We start from the raw sequence: 25545 nt of genomic DNA, 5'->3' as shown, positions 1-25545 counted from the left end.
ATATTTAATAGTAGTACTTATTATAATGTAAAATTATTTTTTTAATACAAAAATATTTTAGGAATAATGTTTGATTGAAGAATAAAATGATCGTTCAAATTTTCGTGGACATTTGGATCTATCAACTGATTATTTTGAGTTCTTTCACTTTTATAATAGTAATAATAATAAATAATGGATAAATTCCTTATTTTATCTCTTTAATTAGTTTTTTTCACCATATTCTCGAAATAGATTGATTAGAATTCCTCTCATAATTTTGTCCTATATGACAATGCCTCCAATTATTTATGTTGATGAGTTAGTGCTTTTTCTGTATGAGAAGATAGAGTTCGTGTTGATGCCTAGATTCAATTGGTCAAATGAAAATTGTTTGTAAAATGGTTGTTAACAAATTTATCTACTGTAAAATTATTATTTAATGGATTATTTTAGTTATTAAGGATAGAAAAAGCAAAAGCAAAAGAGGAGACCATGTTTAGGACAACTAAAATATTATCGAACATGTTAAGGAGAACATATGTTGGGAAAGTTCAGTTAAATTTAATGTTAAAATTTTCTACACAGTTCAATAAGGAAAGATTTAATAATTAAAAGTTTAGCTAATTTCAAACTCCTAAATATTAGGAAAATAATTTAAATGACAATTTTGTCTAGTGTAAAATCTATTTTTAAGGGATAAAAAAGGCGAACGACATTTCACTAAGGGCTTTCGTGCTTTTAATATAGTATAGATATCTGCCTAGTAGCTAATATACAGATAAAATAATCTCAAAATGAGTCCAAGGTTTACAATTTATCCAAATAAAAATAAAACAAGACGTCTACAACTAGCTATTACACAAGCAGCTCTAAATAACAAACTAGCTGTTACAATGAATGTGAAGAAAGATTGCCATAAGAAGATGATGTAAGTGACTCCACAAGCCAAGTGCAAAGACCTCATAGTAGCACCTCTAATGCTTTCATCAGGCGCCAGATTTTGCATTCCAAATGACAAGGCAAATGTGAATCTCCAACCAATACACCATACCACAACAATTCTCCAAAATTCCTCCATGCGTGAGTAGATATAGCAACTGATCCTCCTATAACTTGAATGTTGTCTCCATGATGTGAAACTGTGTAGGAATCTAGAATAACCAACCTTATGGAGTTCCTGTAAATGACTGATCAAGATAGTACCAATGTAATCCAAGGCAGCCTGAATTGTACTCCAAGAAGATACTCGTAATAGCATAATATCAATCACAAATTTTTAGTAAACTGTATTTGTAAAATAATTCTGGACAAAATAAAATAATATAAATAGAAATATAAACGAAATAAAAGTTAATCCGAGCCCACTGAATTCATAGTGTTTCCTTAAGGAATTTAAACCCCTCCTAGTACCCAAGGTTATGGACTATTTCCTCCCAGGATAGAACAAATTACACACTGGTGTAGTGGTACTTCAAACCCCCAGTGTTTCAGCGAACACAAAGATCGGTAGCAAATCACACTTACTGTTGCTTTCTTTGAAGTTAAAACAATGCAGAAGAAGGAGGAGAAACTCAGAAAATCGTATGGAAATTCTGAGAGAATGAACTTGTATTCATAACCAATGTTGGGCTGAAAACTGAAGAGGTACAACTCTTCAGAATGGTTGTTTATGCAAAATGGCTATAACATAAATGCCATAACATAAATGACTAATTTATGCAATAATAATCCGGGAATTGAAGAGGGAAGTTTAATTTTTAGTTATACAACTAAAAAACTAAAAACGATTCCGTTGAATTTTAATATTAATATTAATATTCTATTATTAAAACGAATATTTAATAACATTTCTATTAATATTTACTATTAGCAAATAAATTTGGTCCAAAAAATTAATCAATCGATTAATTATTTGACCAAATCCAAATCCGAATCCGAAGCCGCTGAAGCCGAGCCGAGCGAGCGATGACGACGACGACGGCGCGAGACTTGCCTTCTTCTCAACTGATCTTTAAGAGCTAGAAGAAGAGCAAATGCTTATATACCCATCAAAAACCTCTTGCTCTTCCAATATGGGACAATGTCACTTTGTCGAGAGGGGGGGGGGGGAACTTAAAATTTCACTTAAAAATTCATTTCTCTCCATTTCCCAATCACCCTCTTTTAAGACATATTATTGCTTAAAACCCCAACAATCCCCCACATGAATGGGGAATGGCTATATCACGAAAATATGCATGAAAAACTGTGTGATTCGCAAGCAAGGGTTAATTGCATCTGAATAAGTAGGTTTCCCTTTGAACTTTCCGTAGTGAACTTATGTCGGATATACTCTGTCAATCGGTAGATTTGATATCTTTGAACCGTCGAACTTTGGTGTATACCTAGACAACCATAAGTCACACAATCAACCCTTAACCGTCTTTGGTTCTCATTGTTATGTTTGTTTCAGCCATGAACACCGCCTGGTTTCATAAGTGCGTAAAGAACTGGTCTTAAAAAGTTCTCCTTGAAGTGGCTAACACTTCACACTTACATATGTGATTCCTAAACGTGTCATCCCCTAGATACACTATTTGATATACCCCGTATCAAATTTAGAAATCATTAAAAAGCCTTAATGCTTTATCCTTGGTACTGAACATTGTCTCATCACGAGAATGGACCAAAATTTTAGTTGACAATGTTGAACCGTCATTAATGACTTTGTTGGATCTCTTTGAACCTAGATCTTGGGATCTCCAGTCTTCTAGGTAGAGTTACCGCCACAATGACTTGTTCTCGGCCATAGTCTTATTCCTCTTGATGATTTCTCAACTACCTTTCTAGTTAGGCCTTTTGTAAGTGGATCCGACACATTACCGTTTGACTTTATATAGTCAATCATAATAATTCCTCTAGAGAGTAATTGCCTAACAGTTTTATATCTTCGTCGTATATGATGAGATTTACCTTTATACATAACGTTCCAGGCCCTTCCAATTACCGCTTGACTATCACAATGTATGCATATTGGTGCCAATGATTTGGGCCAAAATGGAATGTCTTCCAAGAAATTTCGGAGCCATACAGCTTCTTCACCGGCTTTATCTAAGGCTATGAATTCAGCCTCTATTGTAGAGCGAGCAATACAAGTTTGTTTGGACGACTCAAGATACCGCTTCTCCACCAATGGTGAACACATATCCACTCGTGGACTTCGAATCAGCTGAACCGGTGATCCAATTTACATCACAATATCCCTCAATCACCACATGATATTTACTGTAGTGCAAAGCAAAGCCCGGGGTATGTTCTAAATATCCCAAAACTCGTTTCATTGTCATCCAATGAGATTGACCTGGATTGCTCGTGTATCGACTCAATTTACTTATAGCACAAGCTATATCTGGTCGTGTACAATTCATGATGTACATTAAGTATCCTAATACACGAGCATAATCCAATTGTGATATGCTTTGGCCTTTGTTCTTTGCTAATGTAAAATTCACGTCAATTGGAGCCTTTGCAACTTTAAAACCTAAGTGCTTGAATTTTTCAAGTACTATCTTAATATAATGAGATTGTGACAATGCTAGACCTTGATGAGTCTTATGGATCTTAATTCCCAGAATTAAATCAGCAACTTCCAAGTCTTTCATATCAAACTTTCTAGTTAGCATACGCTTAGTAGCATTTATGTTGGCAATGTCATTACTCATTATCAGCATATCATCCACATATAAGCAAACAATGACTATGTGATTTGGAATATTTTTAATGTACATACATTTATCACATTCATTTATCTTAAAACCATTTGACAACATTGTATGGTCAAATTTCGCATGCCATTATTTGGGTGCTTGTTTTAGTCCGTAAAGGGACTTAACAAGTCTACAGACCTTCTTTTCTTTACCCGGAATCACAAACCCTTCAGGTTATTCCATGTAGATTTCTTCCTCCAAATCTCCATTCAAGAAGGTCATCTTAACATCCATTTGATGAATTTCAAGACCATACACTGCAGCTAATGCTACTAACATCCATATGGACGTAATTCTTATGACTGGAGAGTATATATCAAAGTAATCAAGCCCTTCTCGTTGTTTATACACTTTGACTACAAGTTTTGCCTTAAATTTATCAATAGTGCCATCATCTTTTATTTTCCTCTTAAAGATCCATTTAGAACCCAAATGTTTATTTCTAGGAGGAAGATCAACCAATTCCCATGTATGGTTGTTCAATATGGATTCTATTTCACTATTGACTGCCTTTTTCCAAAACAATGATTCCGAAGATATAGCTTCTTTAAATGTTTGAGGCTCATTCTCCAATAAGAAAGTCACAAAATTTGTCCAAATGAAGTAGACATTCTTTGACGTTTACTACGTCTTGGATCCTCCTGATTAAATGTACTTTCTTTTGTTTCTTCCTGAGGTCGTTTAGATCCTTCACCAATCGACTCACATTCCTTTTTATACAAATATATATTTTCAAAGAAGTCAGCATTATCTGATTCTATAACTGTATTATTATGAATGTTTGGATTTTCTGATTTATAAACCAAAAATCGATATGCTTTACTATTGGTCGCATATCCTATGAAAATACAGTCAACGGTTTTCGGTCCTATTTTTACCCTTTTGGGTTTAGGAACTTGCACTTTTGCTAAACACCCCCATACTTTAAATAATTCAAGTTGGGCTTCCTTCCTTCCATTTTTCGTATGGAATGGATTGTGTTTTGCTATGGGGTACTCGATTTAGTATTCGGTTAGCGTAAGAACGGCTTCCCCCCACAAGTTTTGTGGCAAACCAAAACTTATCAACAATGCGTTCATTATCTCCTTTAATGAACAATTCTTTCTTTTCGCAATCCCATTGGATTGGGGCGTGTAAGAGGTCGTTGTGTGATGAATAATTCCATATTCTAAATATATTTGTTCAAAAGGAGATTCATATTCACCGCCCCTATCACTTCTTATTATTTTGATTTTCTTGTTAAGTTGCGTTTCAACTTCATTTTTGTATTGCTTGAATGCGTTTATTGTTGCATCTTTACTATTAAGTAAGTAAACATAGCAATATCGAGTACTATAGTCAATAAAAGTTATGAAATACTTCTTTCCACCGTGAGATGGTATTGACTTCATATCGCAAATATCTGTGTGAATTAAGTCTAAAGGATTTGAATTCCTTTTAACTGACTTATAAGGATGTTTAACATACTTAGATTTCATACATATTTGACATTTTGATTTGTCGCATTCAAACTTAAGCAATACTTCCAAGTTAATCATTTTCCGCAAGGTTTTATAATTAACATGACCCAAACGTATATGCCATAATTCATTTGACTCAAGTAAGACGAAGCTAAAATTTTATTATTATTCTCAACAACCATTACATTCATCTTGAAAAAGCCCTCAGTGAGGTAACCTTTTCCTACAAATATTTCGTTCTTACTTATTACAACTTTATCGGATACAAAAACACACTTAAAACCGTTCTTAACAAAAAGTCCAGCAGAGACTAAATTCTTCCTATAGACATGTAATTTTTGACCCTCCCCGAGATTTTATACATTTTAGCATTTAAATATTTAGTTTAGGTCTAGTATAGCTATTTCAACTAGTTTTGACTCTTTTACTTTATTTTGTCACAAAAACGAAAATTACAAAAAATATTTTTTTTATTTAGGTAATTGATGTTTTATTTTGTTACTTTTATTTTAGGCGTAATGGCTTCCTGGCCACTTAAACTTGTAGGGCTTTTGAAAGCCGATACACGAACTTTGGATTTTCCCATTTGAACACTCCAATTTGACAAAATGGGTACTAATAAACACATCCACCAAAGCGTGTATATCAATTGCGCTGACATATACAACACATCATGCTAAGCTATTTATTACTTGCCATGTGTTATTTGTGGGCCCCATTTTTAAATACAAAATCAAAAAAAAAGTTACAAATACAAAAAGAAAAAAAAAAGAAGAAAAAACGCCTGAAACATACTACCCAACCGCCCCTTCATTGTGGGAGTACTGTGGCACACAGTAGAGCGAACTAAGGAAGCGGGAAAACCATGGCCTTTTCTTCATTGCGTTCAACCTCTTCTTCTGTGTTGAACAGAGTCCGATTTTGCCAGCGATCTTTCTCTGCCAAGCCCTCGTCTTCTTCTTCCCATCGGGCAGTCAAAGACAAAGACAGAGAGAAAATGATGTTTGATTCCGACAGGGAAACGTCGGAGTACGATGTCCCAATTTCAGGAATCAGCCGACCACTTTCTGAGATACTCAAAGAGTTGAACAAGAAGGTCCCTGATTCCCTCATCAAGTTTCGCCACGAACCTAATGGCTTCTCCGTCCAATATATACCCTGACATATTGTGAATATGAATCTGAACTTACATGCTCCGGCATGGTCCGGTGAAGTTCGTAGCATCACTTACTCATCTAATAACATCACTTAATACATGGTGGACACCTGGGAAGATGAAAAAATTGGAAAAGTCTTTTTTTTTCTTTTTCATTTTTCTTTTTAATTTATATTTTATTCTAATTCTAATTTTTTAAGTAAAAACAATACTATTCACGCGCCTTGGCAGCGTGATTTGCACACAGTTTAGCCATGTCAGCTGTAGTGCTTCCAATAGGCATGATCAACGGTCAAAAGTGTTTATTAGTACCCATTTTGTCAAGTTGGAGTGTTCAAATGGGAAAAACCAAAGTTCGTGTATCGGCTTTCAAAAGCCTTACAAGTTTAAGTGGCCAGAAAGCCATTACGCCTTTATTTTATCTACCTTACATAAAATTCAAAAATACAAAAATAGTTCCACTTTATTTTTCGAGGATATTAGTATTTTCGGTAGTAGTATTATTTAACTTTGCAATAATTTTAATCTAATCCTATTTTAGTATGACATTTGAAAAATACCAAAAATAGTTTCATATTTTATATATAATTTAGTTTAATTAATTAAATTAATTTTTGCATTATATAGTATATTTATCTTATATTAAGAGGGATTTAACTAAGATTTGGACATTTATTTTTAGCCCAATGTTAAGGCCCAAATCTGAAGCCCAAACACCTTACCCATGCCCAATTCCCCATCAGGTTTTCTTTTTGGAATTAAAAAACCCTAAACCTTCTTCTTCTTCTTCTCCCGGAACCAAAAAATACACACAAGACACAAACTCTAGAACACCCCAAGAGAGCAACGCCAACCGAACAGACCCCTCCACCTCATCTTCAACTCCCCGTCGTTGCACCCCACTGTAGCTTTCTAAAGCAACATCGCCCACCACCCCATTTAACCAAAAACTCACCGGAATCTCCTCCCCACCCAGCAGCGGAACCCAACAGCCCATTCCAGCCGCTGCTTCTCCATCTCCTCACATCAAACGACCACCCAACACCATCATCTCCAGCCCCAGCTCGTCAGAAAACAAGCTGCAATATCCACCGCCCAAAATCCGTCCTCTCTTCACCCCATCCAGCTGCTGTTTCACCAAAAGCCAGCAGCAGCAGCTCGCCGGAATCCAAACACCACCCTTCAACTCCACCCATCTTCATCTCCCTCACGCCAGACACACGCACACACGCACCAACAACAGACGAAAAAAATCTAGACAGAATTTCTAAGGGACTTGCCGAGTTTGATTGTTGCTATGGAGTTCGATTAAAGTGAGGAGGTTGTTTGAAGCTGGTTCGTAGTTCCGGCCATTATCGAGGTTTCCGGTCGCGTGTCCAATTGCTCATTTAAAGATTTGCTGATGATTCATTGTTGGGTGCTCTTTCATTAATCAGACTTTGAGAGATTACATCAGTGAGCTCCATTTTTTCCCTTTGCTCTTGTCTTTTTTTTAAAAAAAAATTATCTCATGGGATTGTATGTCTTTGCTTGTTTAATTGGAACTGTTGTGGCATGTTTGTTGACTTAGAGGAATTAGCATAGTTATTGCTTTTTATTAAATTAGTAGACAATAGTTTGAATTTGATTTCCAGTGCTAGCATGACCAACTTAAAAAATGACTACTACACTTTGATCTATTGACTTTGGAACAGTAAATTGGGACGTGGGTCAGAATTCGAAAAGATGAGAATCTAGTTAGTTGAAATTAAATGAAATTTAGGCTTTGGTCATAGTTTATGCGTAAAACTGGATTTGATACTAAGTTAATTATATCTTATTTTTTGGGCCGCTAGTGGTATGTTTAAGCTGACCACATTTGGGTAAGCAAGCCTTAGTATTTTTTTTTTTAGTTTTGAGGCGAGAGGTCGTTCCCTTAGTTAAATTTATCCGGGGAATGCCCCGAAGAATTTGTATATATTTTATTCCGAGGAATGCCTCGTAGTATTCTGTAGTTGGAGGCCAAAAGCGAAATCGTAGCACCTTTAATCTCATTTTATTTTTATTTTTATCTTTCTTTTATTAGGTGAGGACGGCCTCGAGCCTTTTATGTGTTTATTTCCTTTTATGTATTTGTTTTTACCTCAATTTGAATATTTTAAAAGCCAACTAGATCGATTACTCAACCATGACTTTCACGGGACTTGGGGAGTGCCTAACACCTTCTCCCCGAGTCAAATGAACCTCCTTACCCGAAATTTTGGTGCAGACTTAGTTTGGAGTCCAAAGTATTTTAAAAGGAAAAATCATTTTAAAAAACGGTGATCTGACACACCGAAACCAATGTCAGGTGGCGACTCTGAAAAAATCCCTTTGAACACAATTTTTGTCACTTTTTAATTAAAACCCTTTTGAGCTTTACAAATCTTTTTTATTATTTAAAGAGGGTTAGTGAAGTGAAAAAAGGGGTGTGACACTTCCTAATCTCAGGAACATGAAGGATGTTGTTCAAAGTCACCACCTTACCAAAAGTCATCGTTAGAAAGATCTTCCCACATCCTTCAATCTTGGCGGCTGCAACATTTCCCATAGAAAGCGTCTCTTTGGGTCCAACAAGAGCATATGTTGCAAAGGCTTCCCTAACAGCACAAACATGGTGAGTGGCGCCAGAATCAATCCACCACTCCTTAGGATTTTCCACCAGGTTGCATTCAGAAAGCATATCACACAAGTCATCAACATCTTCATGCTTTTCAACCATGTTTGCTTAACCCTTCTTCTTGTCTTTCTTAGGAGCACGACACTCCGTAGATTGGTGCCCAGCTTTTCCACAGTTGTAGCAATTTCCGTTGAACTACTTCTTGCTTGAGTTGCTTTTCGGTCCAAAAGCCTGCTTCCTCTTTCTTTTATTTTGAGAAGTATCCTCAACAGTGTTTGCTCCCATTACTGTTGAGTTTCCACAGCCTCTCTTTTCAGCAGCTTTGTTGTCCTCTTCGATTCTCAACCGAACAATGAGTTCTTCAAGGGACATCTCCTTGCGTTTGTGTTTCAAGTAGTTTTTGAAGTCCTTCCACAAAGGAGGTAACTTCTCAATCATCACTGCTACTTGGAATGCTTCATTCATGACAAGATCTTCAATGAAAAGTCTGTTAGTAAAAATACTAAAATTACTACTTTCAACATCTGTATTAATTCGATTTATACCTTCATCAAGGAGATCGTGAATAATCACTTGTAATTCCTGGACTTGGGTAATAACATACTTTCTATCTACCATTTTGTAGTCCAAAAATTTAGCGGCAATAAATTTTTTCAACCCGGTATCTTCAGTTTTATATTTCTTTTCAAGCGTAGTCCACAATTCTTTTGACGTCTCCACGCCACTGTAGACATTATACAGATCGTCCTCCAGTCCGCTAAGAATATAATTCTTGCATAGAAAATCAGAATGCTTCCACGCCTCAATCACAAGAAAGCGTTCATTCTCTAAATAGCAAAATCAGAATTTTTTCGGTTCACATTGTTTCATATTATCTTTAGTTGTTAGTATTCTTTTTGATGTAGTTTGTTTGCATATCTATGATATGTGATTTTTCTTCAAATGAACGGGAAAGAAAGGTTGTGGGGAAGGGATGAACATGGGAGTATAATGGTGAGGTGGCAATGAAATGTTGTCATAAGGAGGCAGTTAACGGAGGAAGGGTATGTTTGTACCACTTTTATGATGTCACGGATATATTTGGACCGATAGTATGACGTTAGGGATATATTTGGACTGATAGTATAACGGAGGGCAATATTAGACTTTTTCAAATAGTATAGGGGCATATTTGACCCTTTTCTGTAGAATATGTACTTATTTTGACTTGTTCTACAAGTGGGAAACAATCTTCTAAAGGGTCGTCACTCCGTTCGTACCTTCTTGGCTTCTCTTGTAGCAATACAAAGCAAGGCTGCTTACATCAGATCAATGTGATCTAACTCTTCTCTGAACCTCGCGCACGGTAAAAGCTTAGTGCACCGGACTACCTTCACCGCGGATAACCAGATGGAGGGTATCCGACACCAGGAGCATAATTGGCTGGTGGATATCCATGGGGTTGTGATGGTGGTGGTGGGTATCCATAGGGTTGCTGGGGTGGTGGTGGGTACATAGGGGATTGCTGGGGTGGTGGTGGGTACATAGGGGATTGCTGGGGTGGTGGGGGGTACATAGTGGGTAGCTGCTTTGGGGGATAAGCTTGTGGCTGCGGCGGTGCATATCCGATGGTTGGAGGAAGAGGCTGATCCAAACGAGACATTTGTTGAACAGCTGGTGCTACCATTGGCCTTGGCCCAAATTTACCATCTCTTTTATTCATTTCTACCATGTGCTGTGTCTGCAAATTTATTTTGAATCAACAAAAGTATTTTTAATCAAAAGAACATATAACATTAATTAATTAGTTTTACACGACTATCACTTAGCTATGTTGCTCAGGTGCTTGTTGGATCTTCATAAAGTAATGTAATTTTGGAAGATCCGATAATGCAATTTTGGTGGATCAGACATATATGTGACAATATTTTTAGACAGTTCGAGCAACATAGGCTATTAGTTCAGCTTTCGTTACGTAAACATTATATGGGAGGATGCACTGTTACTATCATATTTTATGTGAAAAAAATGAAGGTAAAGAGTAATATATCAATTTATACATAAAAAATAGCACAAGCTCGAGGCAAGAAATCACCAAGAAATTTTATGACATAAGAAAAACAACAACAACAACCCAGTATAATCCCACTTAGAAGGGTCTGGGAGGGTAGTGTGTACGCAAACCTTACCCCTACCTTGGGGTAGAGAGGCTGTTTCCAAATAGACTCACGACATCCTTCCCTCCAAGAACTTCCCACCTTGCTCTTGGGGAGACTCGAACTCACAACCTCTTGGTTGGAAGTGGAGGTTGCTTAATAAGAAAAACAGAGGAGAATATCCGAAAATTGGATAACTTAACCAAAAAATTGGATTGATATCAAATGACTTTTTGTTTTTGTATCTGGAAAACTTGATTTGAGTTATCTTTTAGTTAGATAATCTTATCAGGACTTCCTTTTGGCATAGATTTAGGAAAATCTATGTGTGGTATGTATTTCAGATGCAGAATATATTCAAGTTATCACCTACCTGCATACAGCTACAAACCCTGCCAAAAGAAAAAGAAAAGTTAATAGAGATGGATATTACGATCACAATTTACACTTGCAGTAGATATAAGTTAAATCCGTGTTTTTAATACTCAGTCAAATGTCTTACGTGCAGTAAACCATGTCCGAGCAACAGTTGAGAACCCGAGAAGCCTCTTGAAGTTCATCGTTTCCTGTAATACAAGCAATGCAGCTAAGTATACATGCTACCTGCTGGAGGCAAAACATGAACCCCTACAACCAAAGCCAATGCAGATTAGCTGAGGTAGTAAAAAAACAAGAAGATAACTAGATAAATCACTAGCAAAGCTGAAGAGAGAAGTTGAATTTACGATTATGCAATTATCGCATTTTGTCGTCTGCAGATTGAACTCATCTTGCAACATAAAGCGCGTTGAGGCAACTGAATTTGCGAAGCAAAGAAACACCTGAACAGTAGAGAATGATTAAGTAATTAAGTAGGACAGCTGAAGAAAAAGCTCATAAAGCCCGTTTGACTTAGCTCCAAGTGCTGAAACTTATTTTATAAATAAGCTGTTATATGACATGAATTTTGAGATTGAACCAACCAACCAACCTCTGTGCAAAGACATAACTCAGGGCAATGACTTTCTCCACATCTGCCACTACAAGGCATATAGCCTCCACAACATGTATACCTATAAGCAAGTAATATTTTAAATTATATGGATTCATAAAGAAATGTAGCGAATTATATTGAACACCCAAACAGAGAAAAGACAATGTTTACCTTGACATATCATTGTATAGAGCTCGTTTTCGGAGGATGTATGATGCACAAGGACCGCTAAGACATTCAAAGGTAAACTGATAAACAATTTTGAACATAAGCAGAAGCATCAAAATACAAGTATTTGGTATCAACTACAATTAAATAGATGACAAAAAGGAGTATTTGTATTAAGAATCTGCCTTTAATTATCTCTGCAGTATGATGATCTCTAAAGCTGACAGACAATGGATAATGAACAATGACTTCTGGACTGAATAAATAGATGTTTCGTCTGCTCTTGATCATCATCACACTAGGAACATTGATTTCTGGAAAGCTCGACAAAAAACATTTTATTTGTTCTTGAATCTTGATAATAACTAAGACTGTTTTTGTGATTTATGTGAGATAGTAGTAGGGTCCTTTCAGTAAAGTAACCAGCAGTTCTATTGATTTCTTTGTTTGTTCTCTTAACAACTGAACTCACCCCATAGTAAAATAGTATATCAGAAGTGACCCAATCTAAACTCCATCTAAAAAAAAAAAAGGAAGCAGCAATTGTGCAATTTAGAATGCAATTTTTTAAGCTGCTTTCCTGTTTTTTCTCTCACAAAAGTAACTTAAAAAACTTCAATTTAGTCCATTTGACCACGTCTGCTCTCCATAACTACAAGTCAATCCTGTTTTTTCAGTTTCTAAGTTATTACGTCAAGAATTTAAGTTTTAAGCATTGACCGGGTGAAAGATACTTAACAATCAGATTATTTGAAACCAATAAAAAATATTTAACTGTGAGTACATATAATTAAATCCTTTTATAACGAATTATCAGTTCAAATTAACCGTCACTACACTATGCAGCAACTGATGCTGGACCTTCGAGAAGTAAGGATTAAAGCATTCATAAGCATAAAGTAAAAGAGGAGAATGTATGTAAAATCAACTCACCACCAAAGCGAGAAACAGCAAACTGCAAAGGTAACCAAAAAAAAATAAAAAATTAGAGGTTGACTTTTATCTACTACTCCCTCCGTTTCATATTACGTGAGGTAGTTTGACTCGGCACGGAGTTTAAGAAAAAAGAAGAAAACTTTTGAAACTTGTGGTCTTAAAAGCTTAAGAGGTAAAAGCTTTGTGGGGCCATGATATTTGTGTGGCTATAAAAACTTCTCATTAAGGGTAAACGAGTAAAATGAAGAATTTAAAATTGAATTATTTCCAAATTTAAAAATGTGTCATTTGTTTTGGAACAGACTAAAAAGGAAAGTACCTCTAGTATGAAACATTAAGAGTAGTAAGAATAAAGTCACAACTTAACTTTACTCACAAAAATAAATAAATAAATAAATAAATAAATAAAGCCACAAAATTTACCCAATATGGCGATAAATATCTATCAAGGTGTCTTTACCCAATATGGGGATAAAATTTACACAATATGGGGATAAAATTTTGTGACTTTTGTATTATAAAACTTATTGTAATGCAAAGTGAATATACTATTATATTCAATGTGACGAAACAAAATACTATATGGCTTTACTATTACAGTTAACAATATATGAATCTGCCTTCAAAAACTACTAAGCAATATCGAAAAAGTTGAGCAAAAAATTAATTTGAAGTGACACGTACAAAGAGGATCCGACTGAGGAGCACGGAGGAGATCAGTGTGCCAGTGATTTCGATAATTTTGACGGATTTTCATCTTCTCCATTTGAGCCTCCGACGAAGCCGTTGGAACAACAATTGAGCAGTACAAATTTCACAATTGGGACAGAGCTTAAAATCTTCTTCTTTTTCCCCTGTCAAATTGAAAAAGAAAAAAATAAATAAGCAAACAAGCTTTCGCGTGTTTGTCAATGTTTGATTAAGAAAATAGATTTGAATATCCGTAGTCAGAATTCGAGAACTTTCTCCGTGTCTGCGCGGGTGGCTGTGAGAGACTTTTCAAGCTTTGAAGATGAATAAAGGGAGGGAATAATGTTTCTACATGTGGGGTTAGACTAGCTGACCAAGTCTAGGACTAGCTTTAGAAGGGCAATAACATGATTAGAGTCAAACATATTAATTTTTTGGCATATAATAAAATGCTTTAGAACATTCGATCACAAATATATTATAAGAGCATGTCATTAAAGCGAATTGTTTAATTATCAATTACTGCATTTGAAGGCAACCCAAAGCTATTTAATTATAATATAATTTGTGAAGGTCATAAATAGAAAGTTCATATTCCTCTGTCATTAAAAAGCAATTTATTAGCCAATACAACACAAATAGTGCAAAATATACAAATTTCAAAATCAATACCCTAGTAAGCAATCATTTTTTTTCGTATATCAATTTCCAACTTCCAATTAAACGATATTTGTTCCTAGCAGTCGTTTCTTTCAAATATTTTTGGGAAAATTTCATATAAGAACAATCGGGCTTCATACTTTTCAATTTTATAGCCCATATTTTAATTTACAATCAACTAACCCAAAAATAATAGGCTAAGATTCAATATCCAACTCCAATAGACTCTTAAAATTACTATTTATTTTTTTAAAAAGATTGCTCAAGCTTTTAAGTTAATTTTCGAATCAATAACTGTGCCTCAAATATTAGTTCAACAAACTAGATCTATTTGGGAGGTGAAAATTATATTTTTAACAAGCTTAAATATGTGGGTTTAAATTTAAAATTTGATTTTATGAGAAATTTGGAGTGGATATTATTTAGACTTGTTAGAAATAGTATAAGGAGGTTGTATATAAAATTTGAAGTAATTTAATGGAGATTTGGACTGGTTTTGAACAAGAATTGCAACTGAAAATCGTGGAAGAAGTTCGTCGAAGTTCGTCTATAGACGCTTGTATAAATGTGTATAGAAGTGTATAATATTGTATAAGATGTGTTTATACACTCATATACACTATTATACAAGATTATACATAATTATACAAAAAACTCACTTCGTCTTCTTCCTTGCGTCTTTTCTGAAATTTAACTCAAATCTTGCTCAAATCTACTCCAAATCACTTTAAATTTAAATTTTGAACTCCTTTTGATATTTTCAATCAATTGGAACAACACCCAATCCAAACAACTAACAAACTCAAAAAATTCTATTTTCGAAAGCAAAGATTTGAATGGCCTTCAATGGTAGACTTCTACTCTTCAACTTTTTTACATTGCAACTAGGTGACATTGTGGGAGAAGCAGTAATTGGGGACGGCCCCTTGAAGCATATGTAAAAGATGTAAGAAGAAGAGAGATTGAAAACAATGGTTGTGAGAACACAGAGTTAACTCCATAGCTTTTAGAAGCAATGGTTGTAACTTGTAAGAACACAGATTTTGAATTTGCAAGAACTAATGTTGTCAAAATATGTACAATATGGGTTAGGTCGGGTAAAACTTAAAAACATGGGTCATTTTTTGTTATGGTGTGAAATCATGTGTATTTTCTTGTACGTAATTCTTTCAATATTTTTCACATTGAATATATTATGACAAACTAGAACGTCACAAAGAGTTAAAGTTTTTGTTATAAGTTTTCACCTTGTGGATGTTTTGAATTATTCAAATCCCAACTTATTAAATGTTTTTTTTTTCTTTTGTTAAAACTTATTTGACATGCATAACTTCGATTCATTGGCGAAAGTGAAGGTGGAAGTGGTTGCTAGAATTGGCTGGTGGGAGAAGTAATCGGAGGTGATGGTTGTACATTTTTGGCTAGCAATCAAGATGTGGTTGTGGATGATGGTCGCTAATGATAATTGTGTTAGTGGATGAATAACAATAAAAGGTTATAATCAAAATAATCTCTAAGTCAACGTCTAAATGGTCATAAAATTTATGCAGCATTCAAGTGAACCCGATATATATAGATCAAATAATGAAGTGATTAAGGAGAAGAAACAAATGTACTCAATCAATTGAGATTACTTTTTCTTTGGTTTCTAGGAGCTGATTAGTGACATTATATATGGCTTACTCCAATGTGATGAAACTGGCGAACCAAAACAGTGCCGCAAGGTACCACTAGAGGTGTTAAATGAGCAAATTGAGGTATGTTTGAGTGGGTTAAATGGGTCGAGTCAATAAATCGGTTGGATAATAACCCAGGCAAATGATAGTCTGTATCAAGATGTGCGGGATCAATTAAGATTAACTATTGGGTCATAATCCAGCACTCATAACTCAATATTATATTTTATTTGTTTGTTTGTTCTCTTATAGGTTGCCTAGTTATAAGGGGTACATAGGTCGGATTAGTTCGGGTAATTTAATTATCAAACCAAATTAATTGTGTCAGATATTTTGTCACGGCCCAATTCAGGATGGTGACCGGCGCTTAGGAGCAAGTGCTCCCAAGTAAGCCTCATCGGTGTTTTACAAAAAATCGGATAGAGTTTCCTCTGTTTTTGGACTATCCCAAAAAATTTTCCTATCTCAAATCAGCAACCAAACATCCTAATAGCAATTCAAACAATCGACAACTATCAATTAACCAAAATAGTCTTCACCATTACTAATCAACCCACTAACAACCAGAAATACTAATTTATCTCCGACTTTGATAATAAATAACGATACTCGACATAAGACTAATAGCAAAATAATACTCATGACACTAAAAGAATGACTACGGAGCGACTCTAAGAATTCAAAGAAAAGACCATAACAATTGATAAACATCTCCGCCCCACGCGAACAAGTGCGAGGCTCACCAAGAATTCTCAACCTGTGCGCTCTAATTAACGAAATCCTCGCCTGCGTCAACTGCTGTCTCTGTAAAAAAATTTAGCAGGGAATGAGTCGCTAGCTCAGTGAGTAATAATACTTAACCACAACCGTTTTTATTTGGGGACAAGTCAGAAACATGCTAGTATCTCAAAGAGAAAATAACATAAAAACGCCCTTTCAAAAACAATAAATAATTTTCAGTCTCATCACGCTTTTCTTGTAGTAAAATATAATTAACAATTCAATAATAAGCTCGGTAATCACTGTATAATATCAATATTCACATTTTGGGAGGTTTCAATGAACGAATCATGTAATCGGTATAACTGTGGACTTCTTCGCAAGAAGTCAAATATAACGGTAGTCCCTACTCGAGGGAAATCGGTAACGGTATGCTAGTTCTACCTTCCTACTAGCGAGGGCTATAACTGTACTCTGTAATCGGAAAATACAAGGTGCACCAGGTCAAACGAACCCGCCGTTAGCTACGGGATCCTTCAAAGTCTACTCCCATTTATACTTGTCTCTGTAATCCGTATATACTCATAGAAAAATAATTTAAAACAATTAGGGCATTTCGATTCTTATCAAATCATGTAACTTTGTTTCGATAACGGTAAATCTTATCTCAAGTAACGATATAACATATTCAGTAACAATGAGAATATTCAGAATGACTGTAATCGTCTAAAATAAGTATAGTCGGCATCATATCGAGCAAAGGACTTATCCCACATACAAATTCAAAGCAGTCGGTAACATGTTCATATTAAAATCGTATGTAAATCATGCTAGTTGTAGAAATACAAATTGAGGTAAGGTTACTACTCACAGTAGTCGTGCCGAAATTCCAAATGCTTCACCTCGAGCAATTCGTATAACTTCCTCCAATTCAATCTATAATTACATAATATCGGTCTCATGTTAATTTCTATGTTTAGGCTAATTTATAGCTAATTTAGAATACCCAACCCTCGAGGTTCCATATTTGACTCTTAATTCGCCGAATTATATTTACCACATATGAGTAATTACTAATCTTTCAACTCCAACCTATTCATATAATTTACCCAGTTAATTCATGGAAAAGTCTCATGAATTTCTCCCAATTTCTTTAACTATATCTTTCAAATTTTTAATCCAACTTCAAAATTATATCTACTCAGCCCTACAAAGATTATGTGTATAAAATTCCATAGTCTTAAAGAGGAAGAAATACATGTAACTACCTGGAGTGTATTGCTGAAACTTAAGGAATTGTATGCCAAAAATTAGATAATTTAGAATACCCAACCCTCGAGGTTCCATATTTGACTCTTAATTCGCCGAATTATATTTACCCACATATGAGTAATTACTAATCTATCAACTCCAACCTATTCATATAATTTACCCAGTTAATTCAAGGAAAAGTCTCATGAATTTCTCCCAATTTCCTTAACTATATCTTACAAATTTTTAATCCAACTTCAAAATTATATCTACTCAGCCCTACAAAGATTATGTGTATAAAATTCCATATTCTTAAAGAGAAAGAAATACATGTAACTACCTGGAGTGTATTGCTGAAATTTAAGGAATTGTATGCCAAATATTAAATGAAACACAGTATTCAGCGCTAGAGAAACAACCAAAGCTTCTTTCTTTTGTTTTTCTGTTCGATAGTAGTCTAAGGGATTTTTGTCTCAACCCTTTTCTTTTGCTTCTGTTTCAATTTGGAGCAAACTGCGTATTCCTTTCCCAAACTCCTTTTTGGCTTTAATTTTTTTTTTTTGTTAGTTATTTTGCTAGGTTTTGTTTCTTGTCCTTTTTGGGCAGAATGGGCTTCGGCCCTTCTTTTTTTTTTGAAGTCCTTATCTTTTTTTTTTTTTAGTTATTCTTCTTCTTTTTTTTAGCTAATTTCTTATATTATTATTATTATTATTATTATTATTATTATTATTATTATTATTATTATTATTATTATTATTATTATTATTATTATTATTATTATTATTATTATTATTATTATTATTATTATTATTATTATTATTATTATTTTGCTAATGACCAATACACCCTTATTAAAATATAGGGTATTACATATTTAAATTTATAAAACAAATGAAACCAAACCATCAAAATTCAAATTTTTCAATCTTTGTTTTTCTCGGATTTTCTTTATTTTTTTCAGGTTTATTGGATATTTTTGATAAAATATTCATAGTATAAAATATATAACTTGGTCTTAGTAGGATACCACTATATAAGGTGTTACTCAAGAAAATAACACAAAATAATGTGAGATGAGTCATTACAATGTATTAAAATATTTAACAATAAAGATAATAAAATCACATAAAATAAATATAGCTAATTAATAAGCTATAGTTTTCTAATATATAGTGACTTTTGGGATGAATGCTTTTATATTTGTTGAATGATTTTTTGATATATTTAAATTATTTTGAAGGAATTAAAATACTTTTCAATTTTATTTTGATATTTTACTTAAATTAAATAAATATTTTAATTATCATCTTTAATAAATGTATTGACTCGACTGGTCATTTGGAGCATTTGCATTCCGTTCGGTGGTTTGAGGTCTTGAGTACCTTCACATGATGTATTATAACACGCGTGTATGGTCGGTTTTGGTTCTTGAGCGGTTCGGGATTGATTTGGAGGAATGATATACAATTTAGAGGCTTTAAGTTGGAAGAGTTGACCAAGTTTGACTTTTCGTATTTGGTCCCGAATCGGAGTCTTGATAGTTCCATTAGGTCCGGATGGTAATTTTGAACTTAGGCGTATGTCCGGTTTTCGTTCCGGAGGTTCCTAGGGTGATTCGGTTGTAATTGGCGAAAGTTGGCACCGGGAGTTGACTTTAATATTATCGGATTCAGATTGTGATTCTGGGAGTTGGAATAAGTTCATATGTCATTTGGGATTTGTATGCAAATTTTGAGGAGATTCCGAGTTGTTTAGGCATGTTCGACGTTAGTTTGGAAGTTGGAATTTTGATATAGTTCATTAAGCTTGAATGTGCGTTCAATTCGTGGTTTTGATGTTATTTTGTATGATTTGAGGTCTCAAGTAGATCCGTGTTATATTTTGAAATTTATTGGTATGAATTGACGGGGTCCCATAGGCCTCGGGTGTGTTTCGGAAGAGTTTTAGACCATTTCGCTCATGTTTGAAGTTGCTGGTTTTCTGATGTCATATAGTTCATCGCGATCAAGGAGTGTAATTTAGGTAACTGATGATTTACTCATCACATATGCAGTGGGCATGGCGTGTTCGCGGAGCCTAAGGGGTGTTCATCGCATTCGCGTCCTGCGCGTCGCGTTCGCGTGCTTGAGGTCGTATTCACGGAGGCCAGTGAAGTTGAGGGTCGCATTCACGGGTGTCAGATCGCGTTCGGGAAGAAGGACTTTGACCAGTGTATGATTTGTTCTTCACGATCGTGAAGTAGGTCCAGCGATTGCGTAGAGGACCCCTGGGCAGATTTATATAACATTTCATTTCGAGGGTTTTGGTTATTTTATCCCATTTTGAGTTATTAAGCTTGGATATGGGTGATTTTGGAGGGGATTTTTATGATTTGTATTCGGGTAAATATATTTGATTCGAATTTATAAATTTTTCATGATTCCAATGATAAGTGGGTATTTTACCAACTTATCTCGTCTTTAATCTTAGATTTTTGCTATGTTTGGTTGATAAAATCGTATTTTAATGTCATTTACTTTTATTTTACAGGTTTTATGTGATTTAAAATTGATAGTGAAGACACCAAGTGAAAACGAGTCAAAAAGGAGCTAAAATGAAGAAGAGAGATCTGCCCAGTGAATTATCCTTCAGGAACGCGAAGCAGCAGGAAGCCAAACCTTTGCGAACACAAAGAAGCAGGAAGCCAAACCTTTGCGAACGCGAAGGATGGATCACGAACGCGAAGAAGAAATGGGTGGAAAAGCCTGGACAGTTCTGAAATTTCACATTTTTACCCCAAACCATTTAATACACAACCTAGCTCATTTGTAAACAATCTTTGGAAAATCTTAGGCAGTGGACATCTCTTGACTAGATAACACATGTTTTGGAGCTAGGGTTCTTGCACACACACTTGGGTCTTGAAGATTTGGAGTTTTTAGTTGAGAATTTCTTACCCATTTATGTTCATTTCTTCATTTTCTTGCTTTGTATTGTATATATAAGTGTGTAGTATTTTTTCTAACACTTGAATCTTGTTTATGGAAATATTCGTATTTAAAGTGTGGATTAAATACATTGTTGTTCTTATGTATTGAACCGTTTTTATTTATTATGAAGTGAGTTATTGTTTCTTTAATTATTCTTGTTCTTTAATGTTTCCAAAGGGATTAGCTAACCCTAGGACTCGCCCATTTACTTCGAATTAATTTTGGGAAAGATAATTTGGGGTTGGGAAAGATTAATTAACAAGAACTTGAGGCTTTAACCCTCACTTTATAGATTCTACCTAGGGATAGGATTGAACTACTTGTAGCCATATTCGGGTGTGCTTAATCTCTTAATTATTTTAGAGAAAATTCAATTAGAAAGTCTTGTTAGTCTTTGAAAGAAACTAATATAGAATTATTACTCGAGGCTAATCAAAATAAACTCGCTCATGTTTGTAAAATCGTGAAATATACTAGATCGTTACTTGAATGTTATTCCCAATGCATCCATGCTTTTAGCTATTGATCATTTTACATGCTTTCTAGGTTAGTTTACATTTTCGCAATTAGTTATAAATATTTTCTCAAAACCTTTCTAAGTGTTTGGCTTAACATAATAAGTAATAATTCTCTTACATGCCTAATCGCCTACATATTGTTCCCTGTGGGATTCGATCCCGACTCATAGTTGGGTAAATTATATTGCATGTGACCATGTCCATTTACTTTTTAGTAGTGAATTTGGACGTCACAAAATTGGTGCCGTTGCCGGGGAGAATTTGGTGTATTTAGGTTGTTTGAGAAATAAGCGTAAGCGCTTTGGTCCAAACTTGTGAATACTTATGTGATTACAGTTTTTTTATCTTGGTTTATTTTTCTTGTTTATTTTGTTAGTTTTGAAAAATGACATCATGTAATGAAAATTGTTCGGATGGTAGTTGTTCATATTTTGATGACCCTTGTCCTTATTGTGGAAGACCACACTCTTAGCAAAATTGTTTAAATTCTCCCAGGGGCTGATTGTGTGCACAATCTCAAACCCATGAGTGGAGTATTTGTGATAAGTATGGTCATCAAAATGGTCATTGCGATAATTGCGCTTATGTGTCCTTCCCTTCCCCCATCCCCCGCTATGATGATTCTACTTTTTGTGATGAAAACTATAGGGATATGAATGTGGAAGAAATTAAGCATGGTCAAAATGGAGAGTTCAAGCTCATGTTAGAATGCCTACTTGAAGGAGGAAACAAAGAGCAAAATGCCTTGGAGGAGCTTTTGGAAACTAGTCTCCAAAATGATTTGGCACTTGAAAGGTTGAGCTTACAAATGGGAGAAATGCTTGAAGCTTTAGAGGTCCAAAAAACCTCGGAAGTGGATGATAACCAAGAACCTTCCTTAGAGGTTGAAGCCAAAAATCCTTCCTTGGCACTTGATCAAAACCAAGAAGAACTCTCAAATGCTCAAAATGAGAGGATGATGCTCATGCTGGAGGACATTCTTGAAAATGAGGAGAAGAAAAGCTTGGCACTCAAGGACTTAAAACAAGCACTAACTCAAAATGATGAAAATATCCTCACCTTGAAAAATCAAATGAAAATATTGGTTGAGACTCACTATGCCCACCAACTTGAGAGTGTGGAAAGAGATCAAGAAGAGTCCAACTTCAAGGAAGTGAGCTTTATTTTGAGGAACCAAGTATTGAACATCCTACAACCGACTCTATGCTTGTTAGTGATGCCAAAAAATATATGGAATTAGAGTCAACTAAAAATTGAAGATGTGGTTGAAAATGACTCTAGTTCGGGGGAAAAAGAGGATATCAAAATCCAGGAAGAAATGCAATTTGAAGGCTTGGGGCCGCATTCCAAGCATTTTTCAACTTTGGAATTGCATGATGATATGGGAATTGAGCCGTGCGAATCCATACGGAGGTGAAAAGAAGAAAAACAAGAGCCATATATTTTGCAATTTGCATATTCGAGAAGGCAAAATGACATTCCTCAAAAGAAAGCCAATAAATGCAAAATGAAGAAATTAATGCATGGCTTGATCATCTACTTACCACCGCCGTTGCTCAAGGTCACAATCTTGAGTCCAAGTTAGGTTTCCAATTCATATCATCCAAGTAGCGAGAAAAGTGATAAAATTGATCCGCGTCGTGCCACGACGTTAACTGCCGCGCTTGGTGGGAGGCAACCCATCGTTTTTAAATTTTTAGTCATTTTTGAATTTTTCTTTTTTCTAGAATATCTTAGTATATTATTTTTGACTAATCTGCCAAGTTTCACAATTTTTGGAGTTGATTTGAGTAGGTCGGGGTGACCAAAGAGCCAAAAATCAGTAGCTGCTGGAAATTGCAGAAGCACTGCTTCGCGTTCGCGATGGAATTTTGTGTTCACGAAGGGTAATAAAGTTTCTTAGCCTACACGTCCACGATGACTCTGTCACATTCGTGACTGTTGGCCAGCTTTAACCCTTCGCGAATGCGATTGGTCCCACGCAAACACGAACATCAGGTAAAGTTTAAAATACTTAAAACACTTGAAATCAACATATAACCCCTCTTTGCTCAAAGAACAGTTTCTTCTACTCCTTCAGCCCCCAAAAAATCAAATTTTCCATAATCTTCAATTCCATTACGATTTTCCCTCGCCATTCTCAAGGTATGTAATTTCCTCTCTTGTCTCTCAACTCTTTCTTCCCTTTCTTGGTGTGAAGTGGTAGAAGAGCAGCCATGATTGTTTTGTGCTTAGGGTTCAAAATTTTGAGTTCTAAATGTCAACCTTGTGTATGAAATTTGCCGTTGCTTGCTGGGTGAGGTTGGTTGAGTGCGAGTGTGTGATTGTTATTTTCAAACTGTGGGTGAGATAGGTGCTCGCATATACTGGTAAATGAGCAAGAAAGCAATGCAAGCTAAGTGTTTGAAAAAAGGCATGAAAGAAAAATAGGTTGGGCAATGGCGAAGGTCTAAATCTGGGAAATTTTTTTTTCTCTTCGCATTCATCTGGCAGTCCCTAAAATGGCAAAAAAAATACTAACTCTGCACAGCTCTGCCCGGGACCTTTCGACCCATTTCTTTGGCCTAAATACTTCCTAATATATTGTTTTAAGTGTCTATATGAGCTTTTTAACATTGTTGGTCTATTTTGTAGGTACTTTGGGCATAAAATGGATTCGGAACACAATGAAATTGAGCAAGAACATGTCCCCGAAGCTGAACAAGAGGAACCCTTTGATCATGACCGGTTTTTATCTGCAGAACGTGAACGGAAATATGATGAAAGTAGGTGGATTTGTTTTGCCAATCAACCAAATTATGCCAACTATATTGTAGTGTTGGAATTTTATGCAAACACCTTGAGGACCGACTTCCAAGGAAGCTTAGTTACTACTGTGCGGGGTGTGCAAGTCAATTTCAGCCCTGAGGTAATCAACGAAATTTATGGCCTTCCCAATGCCGATAATGAGCTTTATAGAGACAGAGCAAAAGTAGGAGGAAACCAATGGTTGGTGAAATAAAACCCAAGATGATAGGGATTTCTTTATCAACAGAACAATCGAGGATAACAAAGTTGACAGGGAGGAGGAACTTCTCCACTTTCACAAGAACATCATCAATAATTCCCACTGGTCTCTTTATTGAACGATCGGCCATTTGCGACCTCATACTTGTAGGCCTAGGCATACCTAACCCTGCTTGCTTGTAAATATCAAGAGGCATTAAGTTGGTGCTAGCCCTATTATCACAAAGGTCTCATGCAAAATCGCGCAACCCAATAGTACATAGAATGGCTCCCGGGTCCTCTTTCTTTTGGATAGTGGTTGTTGCAATGATGGAACTAACCCAGTGAGTCATATTTACCACTTCCTTCTTGGTGTTTCTCTTTTTAGTGATCAAGTCCTTCAAGTACTTAGCAAAACCAGACATCTCTTGAAATGCTTCCACAAATGGAATGTTCACCGATAATTGCTTGAGAATGTCATAAAACTTCTCGAGTTTGCTATCATCAACCTTCCTAGCAAGTTTTTAAGGGAAAGGAGGTGGAGGACTAGGAATTGGTGCTAGAGTTTTTGGTGTCTCTTTTACCTTTTCCTTAACCTCTTAAGGGTTCATTTCTTGAATTTTCACCTCCTTTGGGAATCTTTCAACTTCAACAACAATTGGCACCTCAACTTGTTCCTCAACTTCTTGTTTAGAATCTTCCATTTCGACCACTTGTTCATTCTCTCCTTGAAGTAGTTTCCCACTTCGAGTTGTGATTGCCATATCATGAAAAGTTGGGCCACTCCCACTACCTTTTGGGTTTGCAATTGTGTCACTTAAGAGTGTGACTTTTTGCTTCGAATTTCGCTCCCTTGAGAGATCTCTCATTTGCATCTCCAAC

General features: G+C 35.4%; 2 protein-coding genes and 1 long non-coding RNA gene across 4 annotated transcripts; 1 reads left to right on the top strand and 2 right to left on the bottom strand.

Annotated features, from left to right (window-relative positions):
• Window positions 1-743: 743 nt before the first annotated feature.
• LOC107805863 (uncharacterized) lies at window positions 744-14214 on the bottom strand. 2 transcript variants are annotated; one of them, XR_001652541.2, is made up of 9 exons: window positions 13879-14214; window positions 13192-13213; window positions 12262-12318; window positions 12088-12169; window positions 11843-11938; window positions 11620-11744; window positions 11491-11509; window positions 10242-10702; window positions 744-1169 (listed from the first exon to the last, which is right to left on the bottom strand). XR_001652541.2 is itself a non-coding variant. In XM_016629960.2 (8 exons), exons 1-8 carry the CDS (start codon window positions 13958-13960, stop codon window positions 10355-10357), a joined length of 831 nt encoding a protein of 276 aa, XP_016485446.1. In that variant the 5' UTR covers window positions 13961-14214; the 3' UTR covers window positions 10106-10354. The 2 variants fall into 2 exon arrangements, 1 of the variants encoding a protein (XP_016485446.1); XM_016629960.2 differs by lacking the exon at window positions 744-1169 and having other exon boundaries at window positions 10106-10702.
• Window positions 1166-11872, top strand: LOC107805880 (uncharacterized). Its single transcript, XR_001652542.2, has 2 exons — window positions 1166-7799; window positions 11626-11872. It is a non-coding gene; the product is annotated as an uncharacterized LOC107805880 (long non-coding RNA).
• LOC142181753 (uncharacterized) lies at window positions 8696-9660 on the bottom strand. The gene is made up of 2 exons (XM_075255261.1): window positions 9528-9660; window positions 8696-9455 (listed from the first exon to the last, which is right to left on the bottom strand). Exons 1-2 carry the CDS (start codon window positions 9598-9600, stop codon window positions 9178-9180), a joined length of 351 nt encoding a protein of 116 aa, XP_075111362.1. The 5' UTR covers window positions 9601-9660; the 3' UTR covers window positions 8696-9177.
• Window positions 14215-25545: the final 11331 nt, after the last annotated feature.

The sequence above is a fragment of the Nicotiana tabacum genome, chromosome 1, assembly GCF_000715075.1.
Source record: "Nicotiana tabacum cultivar K326 chromosome 1, ASM71507v2, whole genome shotgun sequence".
NCBI classification, from domain to species: Eukaryota; Viridiplantae; Streptophyta; class Magnoliopsida; order Solanales; family Solanaceae; genus Nicotiana; species Nicotiana tabacum.
This window is presented reverse-complemented; position numbering and strand designations above follow the sequence as displayed.